General features: G+C 44.4%; 1 protein-coding gene across 3 annotated transcripts in view; it reads right to left on the reverse strand.

Moving 5' to 3' along the window:
- Positions 1-1,180: 1,180 nt before the first annotated feature.
- The window catches only part of MSS51 (MSS51 mitochondrial translational activator), a 65,447-nt gene continuing 42,471 nt past the window's right edge, over positions 1,181-24,156 (reverse strand). For all 3 annotated transcript variants that reach the window (XM_068243499.1, XM_068243498.1, XM_068243500.1), the window contains 2 exons: positions 3,783-3,876; positions 1,181-3,481 (listed from right to left, as the gene is read on the reverse strand). In XM_068243499.1, the coding sequence (XP_068099600.1) occupies positions 3,259-3,481; positions 3,783-3,876 (317 nt within the window). In that variant the 3' untranslated portion in view covers positions 1,181-3,258. The remainder of the gene's footprint in view (positions 3,482-3,782; positions 3,877-24,156) is intronic.

Raw genomic sequence — 24,156 nt, forward strand, 5'->3', positions numbered from 1 at the left:
TGCAAAGTGCAAATGGCCAAGTGCAAGTGCAAAGGGCCAAGGGTCAAATGAAAAGAGCCAAGTGCAAAGGGCCAAGTGCAAAGAGCCCTTGGCTCTTGGCCTTTGCACTTGGCCCTTTTCATTTGACACTTGGCCCTTTGCACTTGCACTTGGCCCTTTGCACTTGGCCCTTTGCCTTTGCACTTTGCCTTTGCACTTGGCCCTTTGCACTTGCAATTGGCCCTTTTCCTTTGCACTTGGCCCTTTGCACTTGGCCCTTTGCACGTGCAATTGGCCCTTTGCACTTGGGCCTTTGCACTTGGGCCTTTGCCCTTGCACTTGGCCCTTTGCACTTGGCCCTTTGAACTTGACCCTTGGCCCTTTGCACTTGGCCCTTTGCACTTGGCAGTTTGCACTTGGCCCTTTCTTTTGATATTAGTAATTTTACACTACCTCTAGGTTTGCTTAAAGGGATACTGTAGGGGGGGGTCGGGGGAAAATGAGTTGAAGTTACCTGGGGCTTCTAATGGTCCCCCGCAGACATCCTGTGCCCGCGCAGCCACTCACCAATGCTCCGGCCCCGCCTCCAGTTCACTTCTGGAATTTCAGACTTTAAAGCCTGAAAACCACTGCGCCTGCGTTGCCGTGTCCTCGCTTCCCCTGATGTCACCAGGAGCGCATGGCGCAAGCACAGACCATACTGGGTCTGCGCAGTACACTCCTGGTACCATCAGGGGAAGCGAGGACACGGGCGTGCAGGCGCAGTGGTTTTCAGACTTTAAAGTCTGAAATTCCAGAAGTGAACTGGAGGCGGGGCCGGAGCATTGGGGAGTGGCTGCGTGGGCACAGGATGTCTGTGGGGGACCATTAGAACCCCCGGGTAACTTCAACTCATTTTACCCCGACCCCCTCCAACAGTATCCCTTTAAGTAACTGTCATTTACTGCATTTAAATGTATATTTTTTTCCTTTGAAACTTTAAAATCGATTTTCTCAAAAACTATGAGGTATTTTTGAAAAATTTCTTTTTCCTCTTGTACCCACATATCTCTTTAATATACCCTGCAAATTTGGTGATTCTAGCTTTTAAGAAGGCTTAGATATTCAACGCGAAAAAAACGGACTTTAGGCGAAAATTAATGCGAAAATCTTAATGCGAAATTTCGCCTTTTGAAACAAAAAACAGTACTTATTTTCGCGAAAATTCGGCGAAATCGAAAATGGGATTTTCGATGCGAAAATGGCTTTGGCGAAAATTCGCAAGCAACACTAATTCAGTGTATTCCCTCTCTACTGCATATGGTGGTAGAAACCTGTCAATATCTGTGTCGACGCAGGAAACCAACTAGAGAAGTTGAATAGAACTCTCATAGAACTTACAGGCGTTGAATAGAAAAGATTCAAGGGTGGAATGTAGTGCTATAGCATTTATGCGCCATATTGTACTGATGGTGCTGTAGTGAGCCATCTTGAATATGAATCTTTTCATTCAGATCTGTATATTGGTTCATTTGAGTCGGGTGGACTTCTTTAATACTTGTTTATCAGGAAACTAACACAGATGGGTCTATGAGTCATATGTTACTTAAAAAGCACCATTATAGGGAGTGCTTGCATATACAGAAAGTACTAATCTGACCCATCATTTAAGACTCTTCATTTATGAACTAATGGCCTCTTAGTGTATGAAGTTAGGGGACATTAGGATATTGTTTAAGCTATATTGCATGACTATGACTCTATTAATGGGTCGTAAATTTAGTACTTGTATTCCAGTGTGAATATCTAATTGTGTAGATGGGCGGATGGACATATGAAAGGGGGCCATAAATCTATCAGAAGTATGCTGACCGAAATATGGCCTAATTGGTGGGATTCCAGCTATTATCACTTGTTCAGAGAGTTGCTGATCGCCAAAAAGGGGGTTTTTCTATCATACTCCATAGGCTAACATGGAGTTCCATGTTGGTCTATGGGATGAAGTGCTATAAAACTCAGCTGCTATTTCCAGACCATCAGAATTCTCTCAACTCATAGCTGGGCTGGCCACCTAGTTAAGACTGACTGCGCTTCCCGTCTGAGGAACTTCTAAACTATCGTGAGGGAAGAGTTGCTCTCTAGGACAGATAGAAGTTACTGCAACCTTGAGCGGGACACCTAGGAAACACAAGATGATGTGATGTGTTTATAATCCTGATACTTGTTATGTTATGTTATGTTGTCATTCTCTGTCTTCTTTCCAATAGCTTGGTATTGTATATCATATTCAATAAACTTGTTAACCTTGTTACTTGTCTCTGATTTTGGAGGAATCTGAAAGAACCTGCAAGTGCTACATTTGTAAGTGGTGTCACTTTTTCTGTAGCAATACACAGGTAACGTATAATGCACTGGCAACGGGAAGCACATAATACATTTTGAGAGACAACAGCTGGGGTTTCCTTCACGTTCATCATTCGTGATTATTGTACTTGATCACCAACATCAACCTGAGATTTCCCAGCATTTAAGACCAATACATTCAACTAATTTCCACCCAAAATCAGTCAAAACGTTGATTGAGCATGCTTGTGGCGCCACAGATTTTCATCTGATTTGATAACAATTAGCGAAACGGTTGGTAGATCGGCCAGCCCTAAATCATTAAATTAGAGGCAGCCTGGGGGGAAATCTCCCCCCTTCCCCCCTGGCCAGTCCTCCCTTGAGAAGGCTTGGGTACATGTCAGTGTCAGGTGACCAGGTGGGACCAGTTCTGGGAGGGCTGTAGAAGGCTTGGGTACATGTCAGTGTCAGGTGACCAGGCCGACCAATTCTGGGAGGGCCGTGGAAGGCTTGGGTACATGTCAGTGTCAGGTGACCAGGCCGACCAATTCTGGGAGGGCCGTAGAAGGCTTGGGTACATGTCAGTGTCAGGTGAACAGGTGGACCAGTTGTGGGAGGGACGTAGAAGGCTTGGGTACATGTCAGTGTCAGGTGACCAGGTGGACCAGTTGTGGGAGGGCTGTAGAAGGCTTGGGTACATGTCAGTGTCAGGTGACCAGGTGGACCAGTTCTGGGAGGGCTGTAGAAGGCTTGGGTACATGTCAGTGTCAGGTGACCAGGTGGACCAGTTGTGGGAGGGCTGTAGAAGGCTTGGGTACATGTCAGTGTCAGGTGACCAGGTGGGACCGGTTCCGGGAGGGCTGTAGAAGGCTTGGGTACATGTCAATGTCAGGTTACTAAGGTGGACCAGTTCTGGGAGGGCCGTGGAAGGCTTGGGTTGGTGTTGGCCCTTCTATTTCAGGCATGGTCCTCCAGGTCCAGCTCCCCCATATCGGTTTCGGCATCCTGCCATGTGGCTCCCTTGAAGAGCAGGAAATAGGCGTTACTGGACACAGGGGGCTTATTGGGGTCCGACTGCACCTGCTCGGGCTTCTGGGAAGCGAATGGAAATGGACCGGATCCTATGACCTTTGTCTCCAACTCCGCCAAGATCTGCAGCGAATACTTCAGCTCCTGCTCACTGAAAGAAAGAAAATGTGTCAGTTGTTTACATGCCTCATAAAAAGTCATGGTATTTCAAATGGACATTTTCCTTTTGTTTTCTAATAAGCGTTTAATGTAATTGAGAGTAGTGTTGGGTTCTGGCACAGGGCAGCGGATATCATTAGAGTTAGGCAAAAGGCAGGGCAGTGAGAATAGGATTAGGCTCAAGGTAAGGTAGGGGTGGGCATAGGAAAGAGATGAGTCTAGTCTCAGGTAGTGGACAGTGCAGGTGGTGAAGAGGCCCTGTATATAGAGACGCACTGCTATGGAGGACGTACCTATACACGGTGAAGAGACAGGGGATGTCATAATCCCGTAGCAGCAGCAGAGTGGGCAGCCAGCCCTCCGTCAGGCCTTGCGATGCATGAAACCCTGAAAAACACAACAAAGGCCTGGGGATTAGTCCCACATCCCACCCATATCACATCTGCTCACACCTTTCCTGCCTGCCCACGGCAATTTTATAGATACAGTGGAGTCCCAGCTATCCGGAACTCAACTAACCAGCAGTCTCAACCAACCAGCACTAATCACCTGCAGCACTCACAGTGGTGGATACCAACTTCTTTGGCTTTTTTGTGGGCACTTCGGGTTTTTATCCTAACGGACAAGAGCGATTTTCACCTTTCAGTGCTCATCCCTTTCATTTGCCAATAGCTTAAAGAGAACCCGAGGTGGGTTTGAAGAATATTATCTACATACAGAGGCTGGATCTGCCTATACAGCCCAGCCTCTGTTGCTATCCCAACCCCCCCCCTAAGGTCCCCCTGCACTCTGCAATCCCTCATAAATCACAGCCATGCTGCAGAGCTGGCTGTGTTTATCTCTATAGTGTCAGTCTGCTGCTCTCCCCGCCTCCTGCAGAACTCCAGTCCCCGCCTGCATCCCTTCCCTCCCTGCTGATTGGAGGGAAGGGACTGGGGCAGGGACCGGAGCTATGCAGGAGGCGGGGGAGCAGCTGAGACTGACACTACAGATATAAACACAGCCTCACAGCACGGCTGTGATTTATGAGGGATTGCAGAGTGCAGGGGGACCTTAGTGGGGTTTGGGATAGCAACAGAGGCTGGGCTGTATAGGCAGATCCAGCCTCTGTATGCAGATAACATTCTTTAAACACACCTCGGGTTCTCTTTAATCACTACTAATCACAATGAAATGATCTATATCTTGTTTCTTTCACCACCAATTAGGCTTTTTGGGGTTGATATTTGTTTTCAGTCATTACTTTATTTTCTATAAATTTTAAAGGGAAAAGCAAGGAAAAAAATGAAAAAATACACTATTTCTCCAATTGCATCCCCTATCGTTTTAATATAAACACTGCTACTGTGCATAAAACCCACACATGTTATCTACCTATTTGTTCTGGTTATCACAAGATTTTAATTATGTCCCTAGTACAAAGTATGGTGACAATATAGTATTTGGAAATAAAGGTGTATTTTTTATATGTTGTTTTTTTTCCTCACTAATCTCACGTGCACGGGAACGCATGTGCACGCGCGCTGCGGCAGCAGCACTGTCTGACTTATAAAAACGTCCTGGAGCCGTTAAGAGGCTCTAGCAGGACGTTTTTATAAGTCTGCTTGTTATTAAGTGGTTAAAGACTGGGCTCCAAAGTATTGCTGCCAGATAACAAAGACTCTAAGGTAGGTAGGTGGGTAGGTAGGTAGATAGATAGACAGACAAATAGATAGACAGATACATAAATACAAAGATAGATACTTAGTATGTCAACTCCACAGAGTTTCTTGTTTGATTTGTAGCTGATTTGGTCAGTCTGATTGAATCTGCCAGAACACTATAAACAAACATCTCAGACCAAACTTAAACTTGATTGATTTTAACTAAAAGTCAATAGAAACTATTAACCTCCTGGGCGTTACGGACGAGCTCAGCTCGTCCAGTAACGCCGCAGGGCACTGCTCAGGCCCTGGTGGGCCGATTTGCACATATTTTTTCTTTCAAACACGTAGCTAGCACTTTGCTAGCTGCGTGTTTGTTGCGCTCGCCGCCGATCCGCCGCTACTCGCCGAGAAAGAGGGCCCCCCGCAGACCCCTTGCGCAGCCTGGCCAATCACCACCAGGCTGCGCTATGGGGTGGATCGGGACTCCCCCTGACGTGACGTCTATGACGTCATCGCGATCGTCGCCATGGTGACGGGGAAAACCCATACAGGAAATCCCGTTCAGAACGGGATTTCCTGTTGGGAAATTGCGCTAGCGGCGATCGGAAGGTACGGGCGGGGGATCGGTTGAAAAGGGCGCCCGAGCTGCCTGTATGAAAAGGGCTCCGCCATAGACATCAATGTTATTTCTGGAAATATGGGCTACAAGGTGTAGAAAAGGGCGCCCGAGTTTTGATATAGGCTACAAGCGGGCTCCCCTTTGTAGCCCATATTTTTTCGGCTACAAGGCTTTCGGCTACAGTAGGCGCCCCTTTGTAGCCCATATTTTTTTCAGCTACAAGGTTTTCTGCTACAGCAAGGTGCCCCTTTGTAGCCCATATTATTGCCTTTTTTTTTTGTAGCCTATGTTTTTATATGGGCTACAAGTGCTGGAAGCCGAATTATTTCATTCCCCCACTATCCATGGCGCCCTGGAGGGGGAATAGTAGTTTACACATCCCGGAGTTTTTTTGCAGCCGAAGTTTTTATATGGGCTACACCAGGCACCTTTTTTTTATGTAGCCAAAGTTTTTATATGGGCTACACCAGGCGCCTTTTTTTGTAGCCGAAGTTTATATGGGCTACACCAGGCGCCTTTTTTTGTAGCTGAAGTTTATATGGGCTACACCAGGCGCCTTTTTTGTAGCCGAAGTTGCTATATATGGGCTCCACCAGGCGCCCTTTTTTACCGGCGCCCTTTCATGTAGACCCACGGGCGGACGCCGCAGGGAGGGGGGAAGCATGTAGCTAGCGCTAGGCTAGCTACAAGTAAAAAAAATTGCTTAAAAAAACACTCCCGCGGCCAAGCGCCGCTCAAAATCAGAACGCCAGGGAGGTTAATTGGAAAGGACTGGAAAACACAGTTGATCGGAGTCATGGCGGGAGCGTTAGTAGACGTTCCATAGCATTGTGCTGTGAAGTTCTCTCTCTGATCAGATTTCTGTTAGAGAGGGGTGGATTGGCTACCTGGGGTCAGGTGTCAGACTATGGCTAGCTATAGACGGACAGACAAACAGACAGATGGACATTTACAAACAGATGTAGATATAATGTTAGGTGTTCGTACACACATTTATTTTTCCAGTTAGATTCCCTGTGGAATAGAACAGATCTCAGATGAACAGGCAGGCTTTAGGTACTTATTTATTTTATATATTACTAGATAAAAATAAAAGAAAATAGATATATCTGTCTTTCTTTTAAATTAGCATATGACATTGCAGTGCACAAGTCCAGTGGAAATGTAGCCTGTCTGGCAAAAACCACACATTTTACATCATCTGTTTTTTCTTGCATCATAATTTGCAAATACGATACGAAATCGTAATGCAAAAATTTGGGTAATTTATTTTGTAACCGCAATCAGTTACGACTAATTTAGCGTAATTTTGGGCCAACTTTAGTGGTTAATAGCAAAATTGCAACATCATAACTACACATATCTACAAAAGTTGTTTAGGTGATACCTCAGTCTAAAGTGACACTGATGGGAAAAAACCCAAAACTTATGATATAGTGAATTGTATGTGTAGTACGGATAATTAATAGAATATTAGTAGCAAAGAAAATAGTCTCATATTTTGTTATAATGATATGCTATTAACCACTAAAGTTGGCGGCCGTTCGCCTGCCATTTAAAGGTAACCAGAGACGAAGCACCCTTGTGTATTTTACCATATATATCAGTAAGAACATTAGAGAAAACACTTACCATGCTCTCTGTTTCATCCTCACTGCTAAAAGTGTCTGTTATCAGCTGTGATAAGAATCCCGGACTGAGCATTCAGTCTGGCTTTGCAGGGAATAATTATTGCTGAGTCATTATAGCAGAGCCACAAGGGGGCAGGCTTGGGCTTGAAAAGACACCAGAGAAGACAGACTCAGCTATAATCTTTCCGTAGCAAAGCTAGACTGAGTGCTCAGTCGGGGATTCTTATCAGAGGTGATAACAGTCAGATTAAACAGAGAACAATGAAACAAAGAGCAGATTAGGTGTTTACTGTCATGTTCCCACTGATTTATAAGGTAAAATACAAGAGGGTGCTTCATCTCTGGTTCTCTTTAAGTCTATGGAGCATTGATGATCATAATTAGCTAATTACGATTACGTGAAATTTCATGTAAATTTTTGCATTTACGCTTATACGTAATTACGATTTGTAAATTCAATCGATTTCGTATAGTGATTCATAATTTCGCCTAAAATTTTGTGTAATTTAGTGCTGACTTTGGAAGTGATTAGCAAAACCCCCATACAGGGCAGTGACGCCAAAATTGCTACATATGTTAAAGAGAATCTGTATTGTTAAAATCGCTCAAAAGTAAACATACCAGTGCGTTAGGGGACATCTCCTATTACCCTCTGTCACAATTTCGCCGCTCCTCGCCGCATTAAAAGTGGTTAAAAACAGTTTTAAAAAGTTTGTTTGTAAACAAACAAAATGGCCACCAAAACAGGAAGTAGGTTGATGTACAGTATGTCCACACATAGAAAATACATCCATACACAAGCAGGCTGTATACAGCATTCCTTTTGAATCTCAAGAGATCATTTGTGTGTTTCTTTCCCCCATGCACTGAAGTTTCAGGCTGCTCTTTTCTTCCTGCAAACAGCTTTGCCCTTGTTTGTAATTCCTCAGTATGTGAAAGCCCAGCCAGCTCAGAGGACGATTTATCCAGCTGATTAGAGCAGCTTCTCTCTTCTCTCTTATCTAAATAATACACAGGCAGTGTGCATAGAGGGGCCAGGAAGGGTGAGTTCATAGCAGAACCACAACACTGAAGAACTTGGCAGCCTTCCAGACACAGGCCGACAAGTCTGACAGGGGAAAGATACATTGATTTATTACAGAGACTGTCATAGTAGAAAGTGCTGCAGTTAGCCAGAACACATTAGAATAGCTTTTGGAACTTGTAGGATGATAAAAAACAGGATGCAATTTTTGTTACGGAGTCTCTTTAAGGATAGAATAGTGGGTGTAAGTAAAAAAAAAAGAATTTTCCAAAAAGACCTTGAAGTTTTTGAGAAAATTGATTTTAAAAATGCAAAGAAAAAATAGTTTTTAAACTAAAAAAAATGACAGTTTAAAAAACATTTTTCTTTGCATATTTAACATCTATTTTCTCAAAAACTACAATGTCTTTTTGAAAGATTCTTTTCTTTGACTTGTACCCACGATTCTCCTTAACATATGTAGTAATTTTGGTAGCAATAGGATGTTCGGGGGTTTTGCTATTAACTGCTAAAGTCGGCAAAAAATTTGGTGAAATTGAGCAAAAATTACCCGAAAAATTACGCAACATTTTGAAATATTACTATTACATACGAAATTAATTCGGATTTTCCCTGAAATTTGGCATTACAATTACGATGTGTAAATGTGTATTTCAATGCGAAATTTTGCAACATTTCGGCCCACCACTGCTATGGAGCCTGCTGCGAACATTCAGTTGGTGAACATTCCCGGTAAAATCGCGAACCGATGTCTGTTCGCTACATCACTATGACTACACACTGTGGTGGTGGGAGGGGTTTCACCACAATATCAGCCATACAGCGCCCCCTGATGGTCTATCCGAGAAAAAGAATAGATTTCTCATGGGAAAGGGGGTATCAGCTACTGATGATTGGGATGAAGTGCAATTCTGGGTTTCAGTTCCTTTTTAAAGGTGTTACCTAAGTAACTTTCTCCCTGCGTCCTCCAGTCCGGCCCCCCAGAAGTGGAGAGGACACCAATGTTCACCTGTTAGGAAACACATGACATCAATAATTAAACCCTAATGACTCCTCTCCCACCCCCTATAAGTATGTGCCTCCTTCCTTTCTACTTCACTTTCACCGTGTTTCCTGGGGAACACGTAGCATTTTTTCTATCAAGCAGATTAGCCTCAGGATCCTGCGCTAATGGCCAGAGGACTCCTGAGAGCTAGGCTAGACCCCACCTGCAGTGAAGCTAAGAGCGGAGACCTGCCCATGGGCGCGGGGCAGGTAGCGGCAGAAGCTTGGTCGGAGGTACCTGCGTTCTGTGGCTAGGACGATGGCGGCTGGAGCGGTCGCGTCAGTCTCCCCGTTGGCGGCTTCACTTGCGGCGCCGTCATACGCAGCACGCCCGCACACGTGGGGGACGGAGCTGGATTGTGGACTACTCCGGACTTCCGGATAACGTCAGGGCAGGGTGGGGAAAGCTGAGTCTCCGCACATGCGTGCATGAGCACCAAACGAGCGCAGCGCGCCTTCATCCCCGCAGACGGTACTGGAGGACCAGTGGACTCTGGAGGGGAATGTTGCCCTCAAACAACAGGGAGTTTGGGACAACGGAAGGGAGGGGCCAAGCTGCGTTCTGGCTAAAGCCAGCAGATCAGTCGGAGACGGCGTGTGAGGAGGATGGAGTCACAGACAGTACCTCCTGCAGAAGCAGTGAAAAAAGGCACCTCAAGCCAGATCGTTACACAGACGGCCGCCTTACCACCTGCTCAGGTAATAGAAGGCTTATTAAACTTTGTTTTGTATAACAGCATATGGAAAAAGTTATCTGTGGGCTAACTGAGACCTCCTGGAAATGTGTTTTTTTTTTAATTGCAGAGCAAAGCTCCGGAAAAACAGATTTCCCTTAAGCATAAATCCAAATCAAACAGATGTAGTAACTGTAACGGAAAATTACCCAATGACTGGAAAAAGTCTGAATGCAGTAAATGTATAACTGAAGTCGAATCACAGGATTCTGCTAAGGTTATGAAGGAATTTTTAGAATCCTTTCAAAAGGAAATGCAGTCTACCTTCTCGGCCTTAAGGGGAGTAATTGTGGAAAGTCAAAATACTGCCCAACTTACTGGGGACAGCTCCACAACCACCTATTCTGCAGTAAAAAGAAAAAGACCAGAATCGGAAACCATTGAAACCTCCTCTAACACTTCAGGCGAGAGAGAAGACAACTTGTCAGAACAGGATTCTGATAAAGAGGTCCAGGAAAGTAAAGTCGCCAGATACTTGTTTAATCCTGATGAGACTACTGAATTATTAAAGGCCATTTATGATAGTGAGCAGATTGCTGAGACAGTAGAAGAAGTTTCTGTCCAAGATACTATTTATAAAGGCCTACAAGCCCCTACTACCAGAGTATTTCCAGTCCATAAGTCTCTGAGTAGCATAATTGAGGAACAATGGGAATTTCCGGAAAAGAGGCTTAGGGTAACAAAGTCCTTTAAAAGGAAATTTCCATTTAAGGACACGGATATTGAGAGATGGGATAAATGCCCAAAATTAGACGCCGCATTATCCCAATATTCGAAAAATGCAGATCTGTCATTTGAAGACATGGGGGTATTGAAGGACCCTTTAGATAAAAAAATGGAGGTATTAACTAAAAGGGCATGGGAAACATCCTCTTTGGTATTCAGGCCTAACATAGCGGCTATCTGTGTGTCCAGAAACCTCATAGCCTGGATAGATGAAATACAGGATCTGTTAGCGGTTGGTACACCAGCCGAACAGTTGTTAGAATCTTTCCCTATAGTGTCAAGGGCATTAGCCTTTATTTGCGATGCCCTGGTAGAATCGTTCAAGGCTACTGCGAAAGGGGCGGCCTTGGTCAATTCTATTAGACGCTTGGTGTGGCTAAAAACTTGGGAAGGGGACTTTACCTCAAAAAATAGATTGTGCGCTATGAAATTTGAGGGTAACCTACTCTTTGGAAAAGACTTAGACAATATTCTAGCTAGGTCTACAGATAAGAGGAAAAAATTCCCAGACAAGAGGCAGAAATTCATGCCAAAAAGATTTTTTAGAGGTAGGAACTTGGTTCCACAAAAGAATACATTTACGGAACAGTCAAAAAGGTGGACATACGCCCAGGGGAGAGGTAGAGGGGCAGGCCCGTTTAGGAAGCCCCCAGCACCTGGGAATAAAGAATCAAAGTGACTCTCAAATGAGGGTCGGGGGGAGGTTAATACATTTCCTACCGGAATGGAAGGAAATTACGAGACAAAAATTTATTTTAAACCTGATAGAGTCAGGATACAGGCTCGAATTCAGCAGGCTCCCTCCCCCCAATTATTATGTTACACAGGTCCCACGGGATTCAGAAAGGGCACAGGCCCTGAGACAGGCTGTCATTTCTCTCTTGGAGCAAGAGGTAATTTGTCGAGTTCCGACGCAAGAAATAAAAGAAGGTTTTTACTCACACATTTTTGTTGTAAAAAAGCCGTCGGGAAAATTTCGCTTGATTATAAACTTAAGGAATTTAAATCATTATTTGAGAGAGAAAAAATTCAAGATGGAAAATATTTACACAGTAAGAGAATTACTGTGGGAAGAAGCATGGATGGCGACTATAGACTTACAGGACGCCTATCTCCACGTACTGATAAACACTGGGTATCAAAAGTACCTAAGATTTGCACTACGGTTCGGAGACACCCTATGTCATTATCAGTTCAGAGCTCTACCGTTCGGTCTCGCCGCTTCACCTCGTATTTTTTCAAAAGTTGTAGCAGAAATGACAGCCTGCCTCCATCTCCAAAGTATAAAAATAATCCCATACCTGGACGATTTTTAAATTTTTGCCCAATCAAAGCAAGAGCTAGAGAAGGATCTAGCGATATGCTTAAATCTGATGAACAGACTAGGATGGTTAGTCAGTCACGAAAAGTCCAATCTGATACCTTCACAAAAGGCTTTATATTTAGGTTATGTTCTAGACCCAAAAATGAAGAGAATATGGTTGCCACCAGAAAAGATGGAAAAGGTTTTTCAAAAGACCTCTTACTTATTAAGTCAGGAGAGAGTCTCGCTTCGGGAAACAGTTTCCTTGCTGGGGTCCATGACTTCATGCATCCCAGCAGTACAATGGGCCCTATTGCACTCACGACTCCTACAGGAATGGTTCCTGCAGGAAGGGGGGAAAAATTATCGATCTCTAGATCGGAAAAAGGTATTGACTCCAGAAGTAAAGCAGTCCCTTCTATGGTGGCTAGAGGAAAGAAACCTTTCGCAGGGCAGAGAATGGTCACCGACAGACGTAGTCACAGTTACCACAGATGCCAGCTCCTGGGGGTGGGGGGCCCACTGCCAGGACAGACGAGCTCAGGGAGAGTGGAACCAAGAGATGAAAAAGTGTTCCTCAAACTACAGAGAGCTAGCGGCCACAAAAGAAGCATTACTGGCTTTTTCAGACATAGTAGTAAACAGACATGTCAGAATTATGTCCGACAATATAGTCACGGTATCATACCTAACAAAACAGGGGGGTACCAGAATAAAGAGCCTAATGAGATTGTCAATGGAAATACTCCAATGGGGCGAAGAGAATTTGTTATCCCTGTCAGCAGTGCACATAAAGGGGAATTGGAATCAACTAGCAGACAGACTCAGTCGCTCTCCAGTACTGGAAGCAGAATGGGAACTATGTCAGGAAACCTTCCACATGATTACTCAAATGTGGGGGTTACCCAAAATAGATTTATTTGCCACCCCAAAAAACACGAAACTTCGAAGGTTTTATTCAATCCACAGGTCAGAGACCACGCAACCATTAGACGCGTTCTCAGTCCCGTGGGCGGAAGACCTATTGTATGCCTTCCCACCATTCAATCTACTTCCAAGAGTAGTAAAGAAGATAAAGATGGAAGCGGCCACAGTTATATTAATTACGCCCTGGTGGCCGAAAAGGGCCTGGTTCCCGTTAGTGAAAGCCATGGCAGTGCAGGAACCATGGGAGCTACCCCACAGACCAGACTTACTTTCACAGGGAGGGATATGTCATCCTCTTCCTCAGAGGTTACGCTTAACAGCATGGATCCTGAGAGGAAAATACTAATAGAGAAAGGGTTTTCAGAAAGAGTAATCCAGACTCTTCTTAAGAATAGGAAAGAAGTAACCAGAAAAATCTATGGAAAAGTCTGGAAAACATTCAAAAGTTGGAGACAGAAAAAAGGACTACAGGAAAGACAGATTGATCTACCGGTAGTACTAGACTTCTTGCAAGACGGGGTAGACTTAGGTCTGGCAGTCAGTACACTCAGGGTACAGGTGACTGCTCTATCAATCTTCCTAGATAGACCACTAGCGAAGGAACAGTACATAAAAGACTTCCTAAAGTCAGTATCCAAATCTAGACCTATACCAGTTAAACATTTCCCGGTATGGGACCTCCAGTTGGTACTTCAACAGTTACAGAATGCCCCTTTTGAACCATTACAACAAGCAGAGGAAAAATTCCTTACATTAAAAGTAGCTTTTCTAATAGCAATAACCTCCGCAAAAAGGGTAGGGGACTTACAGGCTATGTCAATCAAAGAACCATACATGACCATTATGTCAGACAGAATAATATTTCGACCTGACCCTACGTACATTCCAAAAGTAAATACAAGGTTTCATAGAACCCAGGATATAATCCTTCCGTCCTTCTGTGATAAACCAAAATCAGAAAAAGAAAGATTACTCCATCTCTTGGATGTAAGAAGAGCAATTCTGATATACCGTATATACTCGCAAGCAAGCCGAATTTTTGACCCCCCAAAAGTGGGCCAAAAGTTGGGGGGTCGGCTTGCTTGCGAGTCATGGGTGGGTGGGTGTGTAGGTGCTGTCCCTCCCCGCTCCCCCCGCGGCCACCGCTGCTATTACCTTAGGCGGCGCCGCTTCCACTATCCCCGTCCTCCTCCGGTAACTCATTCACAGCAGCGCGCCCCTCGCTGCTGTAATGACGGAGGAAACCATAGAGAGCGGCCGTTACTATGGGAACCGCTCTCTATGGTTTCCTGCGTCATCACAGCAGCGAGGGGCGCGCTGCTGTGAATTAAATAGTTACCGGAGGAGGACGGGGATAGTGGATGGAAGCGGCGCCGCCTAAGGTAATAGCAGCGGCGGCGGCCGCGGGGGGAGCGGGGAGGGACAGCACCTACCCACCCACCTACCCATACTGGGGCACTATGCTAGCTATACTGGGGCACTATACTAGCTGTACTGGGCACTATACTAGCTATACTGGGGCACTATACTAGCTATACTGGGGGCACTATACTAGCTATACTGGGGGCACTATGCTAGCTATACGGGGCACTATACTAGCTATACTGGGGCACTATACTAGCTATACTGGGGGCACTATACTAGCTATACTGGGGGCACTATGCTAGCTATACGGGGCACTATACTAGCTGTACTGGGCACTATACTAGCTATACTGGGGCACTATACTAGCTATACTGGGGGCACTATACTAGCTATACTGGGGGCACTATGCTAGCTATACGGGGCACTATACTAGCTATACTGGGGCACTATACTAGCTATACTGGGGGCACTATACTAGCTATACTGGGGGCACTATGCTAGCTATACGGGGCACTATACTAGCTATACTGGGGCACTATACTAGCTATACTGGGGGCACTATACTAGCTATACTGGGGGCACTATGCTAGCTATACGGGGCACTATACTAGCTATACTGGGGCACTATACTAGCTATACTGGGGGCACTATACTAGCTATACTGGGGGCACTATACTAGCTATACTGGGGCACTATACTGGCTATACTGGGCACTATACTGGCTATGCTGAGCACTATGCTAGCTATACGGGGCACTATACTAGCTATACTGGGGCACTATACTAGCTATACTGGGGGCACTATACTAGCTATACTGGGGCACTATACAAGCTATACTGGGGCACTATACTAGCTATACTGGGGCACTATACTAGCTATACTGGGGGCACTATACTAGCTATACTGGGGGCACTATACTAGCTGTACTGGGCACTATACTAGCTATACTGGGGCACTATACTAGCTATACTGGGGCACTATACTAGCTATACTGGGGGCACTATACTAGCTATACTGGGGGCACTATGCTAGCTATATGGGGCACTATACTAGCTATACTGGGGCACTATACTAGCTATACTGGGGGCACTATACTAGCTATACTGGGGGCACTATGCTAGCTATATGGGGCACTATACTAGCTATACTGGGGCACTATACTAGCTATACTGGGGCACTATACAAGCTATACTGGGGCACTATACAAGCTATACTGGGGCACTATACTAGCTATACTGGGGCACTATACTAGCTATACTGGGGGCACTATACTAGCTATACTGGGGGCACTATACTAGCTATACTGGGGCACTATACTAGCTATACTGGGGCACTATACAAGCTATACTGGGGCACTATACAAGCTATACTGGGGCACTATACTAGCTATACTGGGGCACTATACTAGCTATACTGGGGCACTATACAAGCTATACTGGGGCACTATACTAGCTATACTGGGGCACTATACTAGCTATAATGGGGCACTATACTAGCTATAATGGGGCACTATACTAGCTATAATGGGGCACTATACTAGCTATACTGAGCACTATACTAGCTATACTGAGCACTATACTGGCTATACTGAGCACTATACTGGCTATACTGAGCACTATACTGGCTATACTGGGCACTATACTGGCTATGCTGAGCACTATACTGGCTATACTGAGCACTATACTGGCTATACTGAGCACTATACTAGCTATACTGAGCACTATACTGGCTATACTGAGCACTATACTAGCTATACTGAGCACTATACTGGCTATACTGAGCACTATACTGGCTATACTGGGCACTATACTGGCTATGCTGAGCACTATACTGGCTATACTGAGCACTATACTGGCTATACTGAGCACTATACTAGCTATACTGAGCACTATACTGGCTATACTGAGCACTATACTAGCTATACTGAGCACTATACTGGCTATACTGAGCACTATACTGGCTATACTGAGCACTATACTAGCGATACTGGGCACTATACTAGCTATACTGAGCACTATACTAGCTATACTGAGCACTATACTAGCTATACTGGCTATACTGAGCACTATACTGGCTATACTGAGCACTATACTGGCTATACTGGGCACTATACTAGCTATACTGAGCACTATACTGGCTATACTGAGCACTATACTGGCTATACTGAGCACTATACTGGCTATACTGAGCACTATACTGGCTATACTGAGCACTATACTGGCTATACTGAGCACTATACTAGCTATACTGAGCACTATACTGGCTATACTGGGCACTATGCTAGCTATACTGAGCACTATACTAGCTATACTGGGGCACTATGCTAGCTATACTGGGGCACTATACTAGCTATAATGGGGCACTATACTAGCTATAATGGGGCACTATACTAGCTATAATGGGGCACTATACTAGCTATATGGGGCACTATACTAGCTATACTGGGGCACTATACTAGCTATACTGGGGCACTATACTAGCTATAATGGGGCACTATACTAGCTATAATGGGGCACTATACTAGCTATAATGGGGCATTATACTAGCTATACTGAGCACTATACTAGCTATACTGAGCACTATACTGGCTATACTGAGCACTATACTGGCTATACTGAGCACTATACTAGCTATACTGAGCACTATACTGGCTATACTGAGCACTATACTGGCTATACTGAGCACTATACTGGCTATACTGAGCACTATACTGGCTATACTGAGCACTATACTGGCTATACTGAGCACTATACTAGCTATACTGAGCACTATACTGGCTATACTGAGCACTATACTGGCTATACTGGGCACTATGCTAGCTATATGGGACACTATACTAGCTATACTGGGGCACTATACTAGCTATACTGGGGCACTATACTAGCTATAATGGGGCACTATACTAGCTATAATGGGGCACTATACTAGCTATAATGGGGCACTATACTAGCTATACTGAGCACTATACTAGCTATACTGAGCACTATACTGGCTATACTGAGCACTATACTGGCTATACTGAGCACTATACTAGCTATACTGAGCACTATACTGGCTATACTGAGCACTATACTGGCTATACTGAGCACTATACTGGCTATACTGAGCACTATACTGGCTATACTGAGCACTATACTGGCTATACTGAGCACTATACTGGCTATACTGAGCACTATACTAGCTATACTGAGCACTATACTGGCTATACTGAGCACTATACTGGCTATACTGGGCACTATGCTAGCTATATGGGACACTATACTAGCTATACTGGGGCACTATACTAGCTATACTGGGGCACTATACTAGCTATAATGGGGCACTATACTAGCTATAATGGGGCACTATACTAGCTATAATGGGGCACTATACTAGCTATACTGAGCACTATACTAGCTATACTGAGCACTATACTGGCTATACTGAGCACTATACTGGCTATACTGAGCACTATACTAGCTATACTGAGCACTATACTGGCTATACTGAGCACTATACTGGCTATACTGAGCACTATACTGGCTATACTGAGCACTATACTGGCTATACTGAGCACTATACTGGCTATACTGAGCACTATACTGGCTATACTGAGCACTATACTAGATATACTGAGCACTATACTGGCTATACTGAGCACTATACTGGCTATACTGGGCACTATGCTAGCTATATGGGACACTATACTAGCTATACTGGGGCACTATACTAGCTATACTGGGGCACTATACTAGCTATAATGGGGCACTATACTAGCTATAATGGGGCACTATACTAGCTATAATGGGGCACTATACTAGCTATACTGAGCACTATACTAGCTATACTGAGCACTATACTGGCTATACTGAGCACTATACTGGCTATACTGAGCACTATACTAGCTATACTGGGGCACTATACTGGCTATACTGAGCACTATACTAGCTGTACTGGGCACTATGCTAGCTATATGGGGCACTATACTAGCTATACTGGGGCACTATACTAGCTATACTGGGGCACTATACAAGCTATACTGGGGCACTATACAAGCTATACTGGGGCACTATACTAGCTGTACTGGGCACTATACTAGCTATACTGGGGCACTATACTAGCTATACTGGGGGCACTATACTAGCTATACTGGGGGCACTATGCTAGCTATATGGGGCACTATACTAGCTATACTGGGGCACTATACTAGCTATACTGGGGCACTATACAAGCTATACTGGGGCACTATACAAGCTATACTGGGGCACTATACTAGCTATACTGGGGCACTATACTAGCTATACTGGGGGCACTATACTAGCTATACTGGGGGCACTATACTAGCTATACTGGGGCACTATACTAGCTATACTGGGGCACTATACAAGCTATACTGGGGCACTATACAAGCTATACTGGGGCACTATACTAGCTATACTGGGGCACTATACTAGCTATACTGGGGCACTATACAAGCTATACTGGGGCACTATACTAGCTATAATGGGGCACTATACTAGCTATAATGGGGCACTATACTAGCTATACTGAGCACTATACTAGCTATACTGAGCACTATACTGGCTATACTGAGCACTATACTAGCTATACTGAGCACTATACTGGCTATACTGGGCACTATACTGGCTATGCTGAGCACTATACTGGCTATACTGAGCACTATACTGGCTATACTGAGCACTATACTAGCGATACTGGGCACTATACTAGCTATACTGAGCACTATACTAGCTATACTGAGCACTATACTGGCTATACTGAGCACTATACTAGCTATACTGAGCACTATACTGGCTATACTGAGCACTATACTGGCTATACTGAGCACTATACTAGCGATACTGGGCACTATACTAGCTATACTGAGCACTATACTAGCTATACTGAGCACTATACTAGCTATACTGGCTATACTGAGCACTATACTGGCTATACTGAGCACTATACTGGCTATACTGGGCACTATACTAGCTATACTGAGCACTATACTGGCTATACTGAGCACTATACTGGCTATACTGAGCACTATACTGGCTATACTGAGCACTATACTGGCTATACTGAGCACTATACTGGCTATACTGAGCACTATACTAGCTATACTGAGCACTATACTGGCTATACTGGGCACTATGCTAGCTATACTGAGCACTATACTAGCTATACTGGGGCACTATGCTAGCTATACTGGGGCACTATACTAGCTATAATGGGGCACTATACTAGCTATAATGGGGCACTATACTAGCTATAATGGGGCACTATACTAGCTATATGGGGCACTATACTAGCTATACTGGGGCACTATACTAGCTATACTGGGGCACTATACTAGCTATAATGGGGCACTATACTAGCTATAATGGGGCACTATACTAGCTATAATGGGGCACTATACTAGCTATACTGAGCACTATACTAGCTATACTGAGCACTATACTGGCTATACTGAGCACTATACTGGCTATACTGAGCACTATACTAGCTATACTGAGCACTATACTGGCTATACTGAGCACTATACTGGCTATACTGAGCACTATACTGGCTATACTGAGCACTATACTGGCTATACTGAGCACTATACTGGCTATACTGAGCACTATACTAGCTATACTGAGCACTATACTGGCTATACTGAGCACTATACTGGCTATACTGGGCACTATGCTAGCTATATGGGACACTATACTAGCTATACTGGGGCACTATACTAGCTATACTGGGGCACTATACTAGCTATAATGGGGCACTATACTAGCTATAATGGGGCACTATACTAGCTATACTGAGCACTATACTAGCTATACTGAGCACTATACTGGCTATACTGAGCACTATACTGGCTATACTGAGCACTATACTAGCTATACTGAGCACTATACTGGCTATACTGAGCACTATACTGGCTATACTGAGCACTATACTGGCTATACTGAGCACTATACTGGCTATACTGAGCACTATACTGGCTATACTGAGCACTATACTGGCTATACTGAGCACTATACTAGCTATACTGAGCACTATACTGGCTATACTGAGCACTATACTGGCTATACTGGGCACTATGCTAGCTATATGGGACACTATACTAGCTATACTGGGGCACTATACTAGCTATACTGGGGCACTATACTAGCTATAATGGGGCACTATACTAGCTATAATGGGGCACTATACTAGCTATAATGGGGCACTATACTAGCTATACTGAGCACTATACTAGCTATACTGAGCACTATACTGGCTATACTGAGCACTATACTGGCTATACTGAGCACCATACTAGCTATACTGAGCACTATACTGGCTATACTGAGCACTATACTGGCTATACTGAGCACTATACTGGCTATACTGAGCACTATACTGGCTATACTGAGCACTATACTGGCTATACTGAGCACTATACTGGCTATACTGAGCACTATACTAGCTATACTGAGCACTATACTGGCTATACTGAGCACTATACTGGCTATACTGGGCACTATGCTAGCTATATGGGACACTATACTAGCTATACTGGGGCACTATACTAGCTATACTGGGGCACTATACTAGCTATAATGGGGCACTATACTAGCTATAATGGGGCACTATACTAGCTATAATGGGGCACTATACTAGCTATACTGAGCACTATACTAGCTATACTGAGCACTATACTGGCTATACTGAGCACTATACTGGCTATACTGAGCACTATACTAGCTATACTGAGCACTATACTGGCTATACTGAGCACTATACTGGCTATACTGAGCACTATACTGGCTATACTGAGCACTATACTGGCTATACTGAGCACTATACTGGCTATACTGAGCACTATACTGGCTATACTACTGAGCACTATACTGGCTATACTGAGCACTATACTAGCTAAACTGGGGCACTTCACTAGCTATACTGAGCACTATACTAGCTATACTGAGCACTATACTGAGCACTATACTAGCTATACTGAGCACTATACTAGCTATACTGGGGCATTTTACTAGCTATACTGAGCACTACCTACCTATATTGGGCACTATACTAGCTATACTGGGCACTATACTAGCTATACTGAGGCACTACCTACCCATACTGGGCACTATACTAGCTATACTGGGACATACTGGGGGGATCACGCGGCCAGCGTTTCCTACCCCCGGCTTATATGAGGGTCAATCATTTTTTCCTGTTTTTTGGGGTAAAAGTGGGGGGGTCGGCTTACATGCGGGTCGGCTTGCTTGCGAGTATATACGGTACTTGAAAAGGACCAGAGATTGGAGAAAGACTAATAGATTACTAGTACTGTTTTCAGGACAAAGAAGGGGCATGCAGGCCACCAAGGCATCAGTGGCAAGATGGTTGAGACAGACAATAGAATTTGCATACAAGACGGCAGGAAGAACTCTCACTTCACTAGTCAAAGCTCATTCAACAAGAGGAATAGCTACATCATGGGCCGAAAAAGCAGGGGCATCATTGGAACAGATTTGCAAAACGGCAACATGGTCAAACCCGTCAACATTCATAAAACATTATAGAATCGATCTACTGTCAAGTCAGGACGTAACCTTTGGGAGAAAGGTCCTGCAGGCAGTCATCCCACCCTGATAGTGAGTAAAGAACAGTTTCTCTGTAGTCTCTCACTTCTGGGGGGCCGGACTGGAGGACGCAGGGAGAAAATACCTGGTAGTATCCGGTAGCGGGTATTTCTGATAGTCCTCCAGGCCGGCCCCCCACTAAAATCCCTAACCCTATCTACGTGTGTGGTTCTACCTCATCACCTTTCCTTCTTTCATGTGCACATGGGGGCTTACTCTGGTAAAAGTGAAGTAGAAAGGAAGGAGGCACATACTTATAGGGGGTGGGAGAGGAGTCATTAGGGTTTAATTATTGATGTCATGTGTTTCCTAACAGGTGAACATTGGTGTCCTCTCCACTTCTGGGGGGCCGGCCTGGAGGACTATCAGAAATACCCGCTACCGGATACTACCAGGTATTTTTGTTGCTATGCTCTCTCGGATTCTCTCACACTAATTGTTTAAGGCTGGAGTCTGTGAAAGGAGTTCACTGCAGGCCCGTTATAATGGGAGCTGTTCCTGCAGAGCCCTGTCTGTGGGTGATCTCAGCAGACATCTGTCTTGTTGGTGCTGTTTAGCCGGCCTGTATATCCAGCTGCTCCTGCCCATCTCTGCAGGACTTATCTGGGCTCCCGGCCGCTGCTCCCGGGTCTCAGGCTACAGGGCCTGGCAGGTGGGGGTCGGATAAACAGTCTTTGCAGGGGATTCGCAGCTAACCCTCTACAAGGGCTGTAAATACGCAGCATTTTCCTGCCTCCGCCTAAACCTATAACTGCGGCGTGAAGGACGTCACCAGCGCTGCGTGTAACCCGGCACCTCTCATCTCGGCTGGTGGGGGGCTATATCAGGGCTTAGCGGGAAACCCAACGCCTCAGCCCTCAACCACTAAAGAGATTTTTTAAAAAGTACATTTTGCAGGATTTTACTAAATGTAACGTAATCATTAAAATTGCTTTTTCATTTAACAATATTCATTTATAAATTATTTACTTTGTAAAATATTTCCTCCCCCCCGATTTACATTCTGAAGTTTATGGCAACATCTTTACTGCTGTCAGGTGCACCACTGCGGAATGTTTATGCTCCGAAGTAATCAATAACAACACCTGGGCTGATATGCAATGAACATTTTCTCTCAAGTTTTCTCCTAATTGATATTTTCAAACTTGTCAATAAAATGCCCTTTAAAGAGACACTGAAGCAAAAAAAAATTATGATATTATGATTTGTATGTGTAGTACAGCTAAGAAATAAAACATTAAGATCAGATACATCAGTCTAATTGTTTCCAGTACAGGAAGAGTTAAGAAACTCCAGTTGTTATCTCTATGCAAACAAGCCATTAAGCTCTCCGACTAACTTAGTCGTGGAGAGGGCTGTTATCTGACTTTTATTATCTCAACTGTAAGTGAACTGTTTACTTTTTCTCTGCTAGAGGAGAGGTCATTACTTCACAGACTGCTCTGAAAGAATCATTTGGAATGCTGAGTGTTGTGTAATCTGCACATATTATAGAATGATGCAATGTTAGAAAAAACACTATATACCTGAAAATAAAAATATGAGAATATTTTCTTTGCTGCTAATCTTCTAGTAATTATTCATAGTACACAACCAATTCATTATATCATATTTTTTTTTTTCGCTTCAGTGTCTCTTTAAACCACCAGCAAAGCGAGAGAATACTCAAGATAGTTTTGATAGTACTTTTCCATCTACTTTTTGGTACTTTTTTAATTGCAAAGTGCTGAAAAGTTATTCTAAACTGAAGATGATACATTAGCTCCGAGGAGAAAACTCAGGAGAGAAAGATCATTGCATATGGGCCCGGGTCTCCTAGAGTGCAGTGGGAGGAGACAACCTTGTGACATCATAGCCTAGGTTATCCATCAGTGGGAGGGTGGAGCTACATACCTGTATGCAACAATATTTTGAAATGGAAAATGGGGTGTTTCTGCTCAGGGGCGTACCTAGAAATCCCCGGGCCCCCTGCAAAAAAAAAATCCGAACTCCCCCCCCCCCTAAAGCCCGCTCAGGGACTTTTGGGGGGCAGGAGGGGTCGCAGCAT

Source organism: Hyperolius riggenbachi, chromosome 7 (assembly GCF_040937935.1).
Source record: "Hyperolius riggenbachi isolate aHypRig1 chromosome 7, aHypRig1.pri, whole genome shotgun sequence".
NCBI lineage: Eukaryota > Metazoa > Chordata > Amphibia > Anura > Hyperoliidae > Hyperolius > Hyperolius riggenbachi.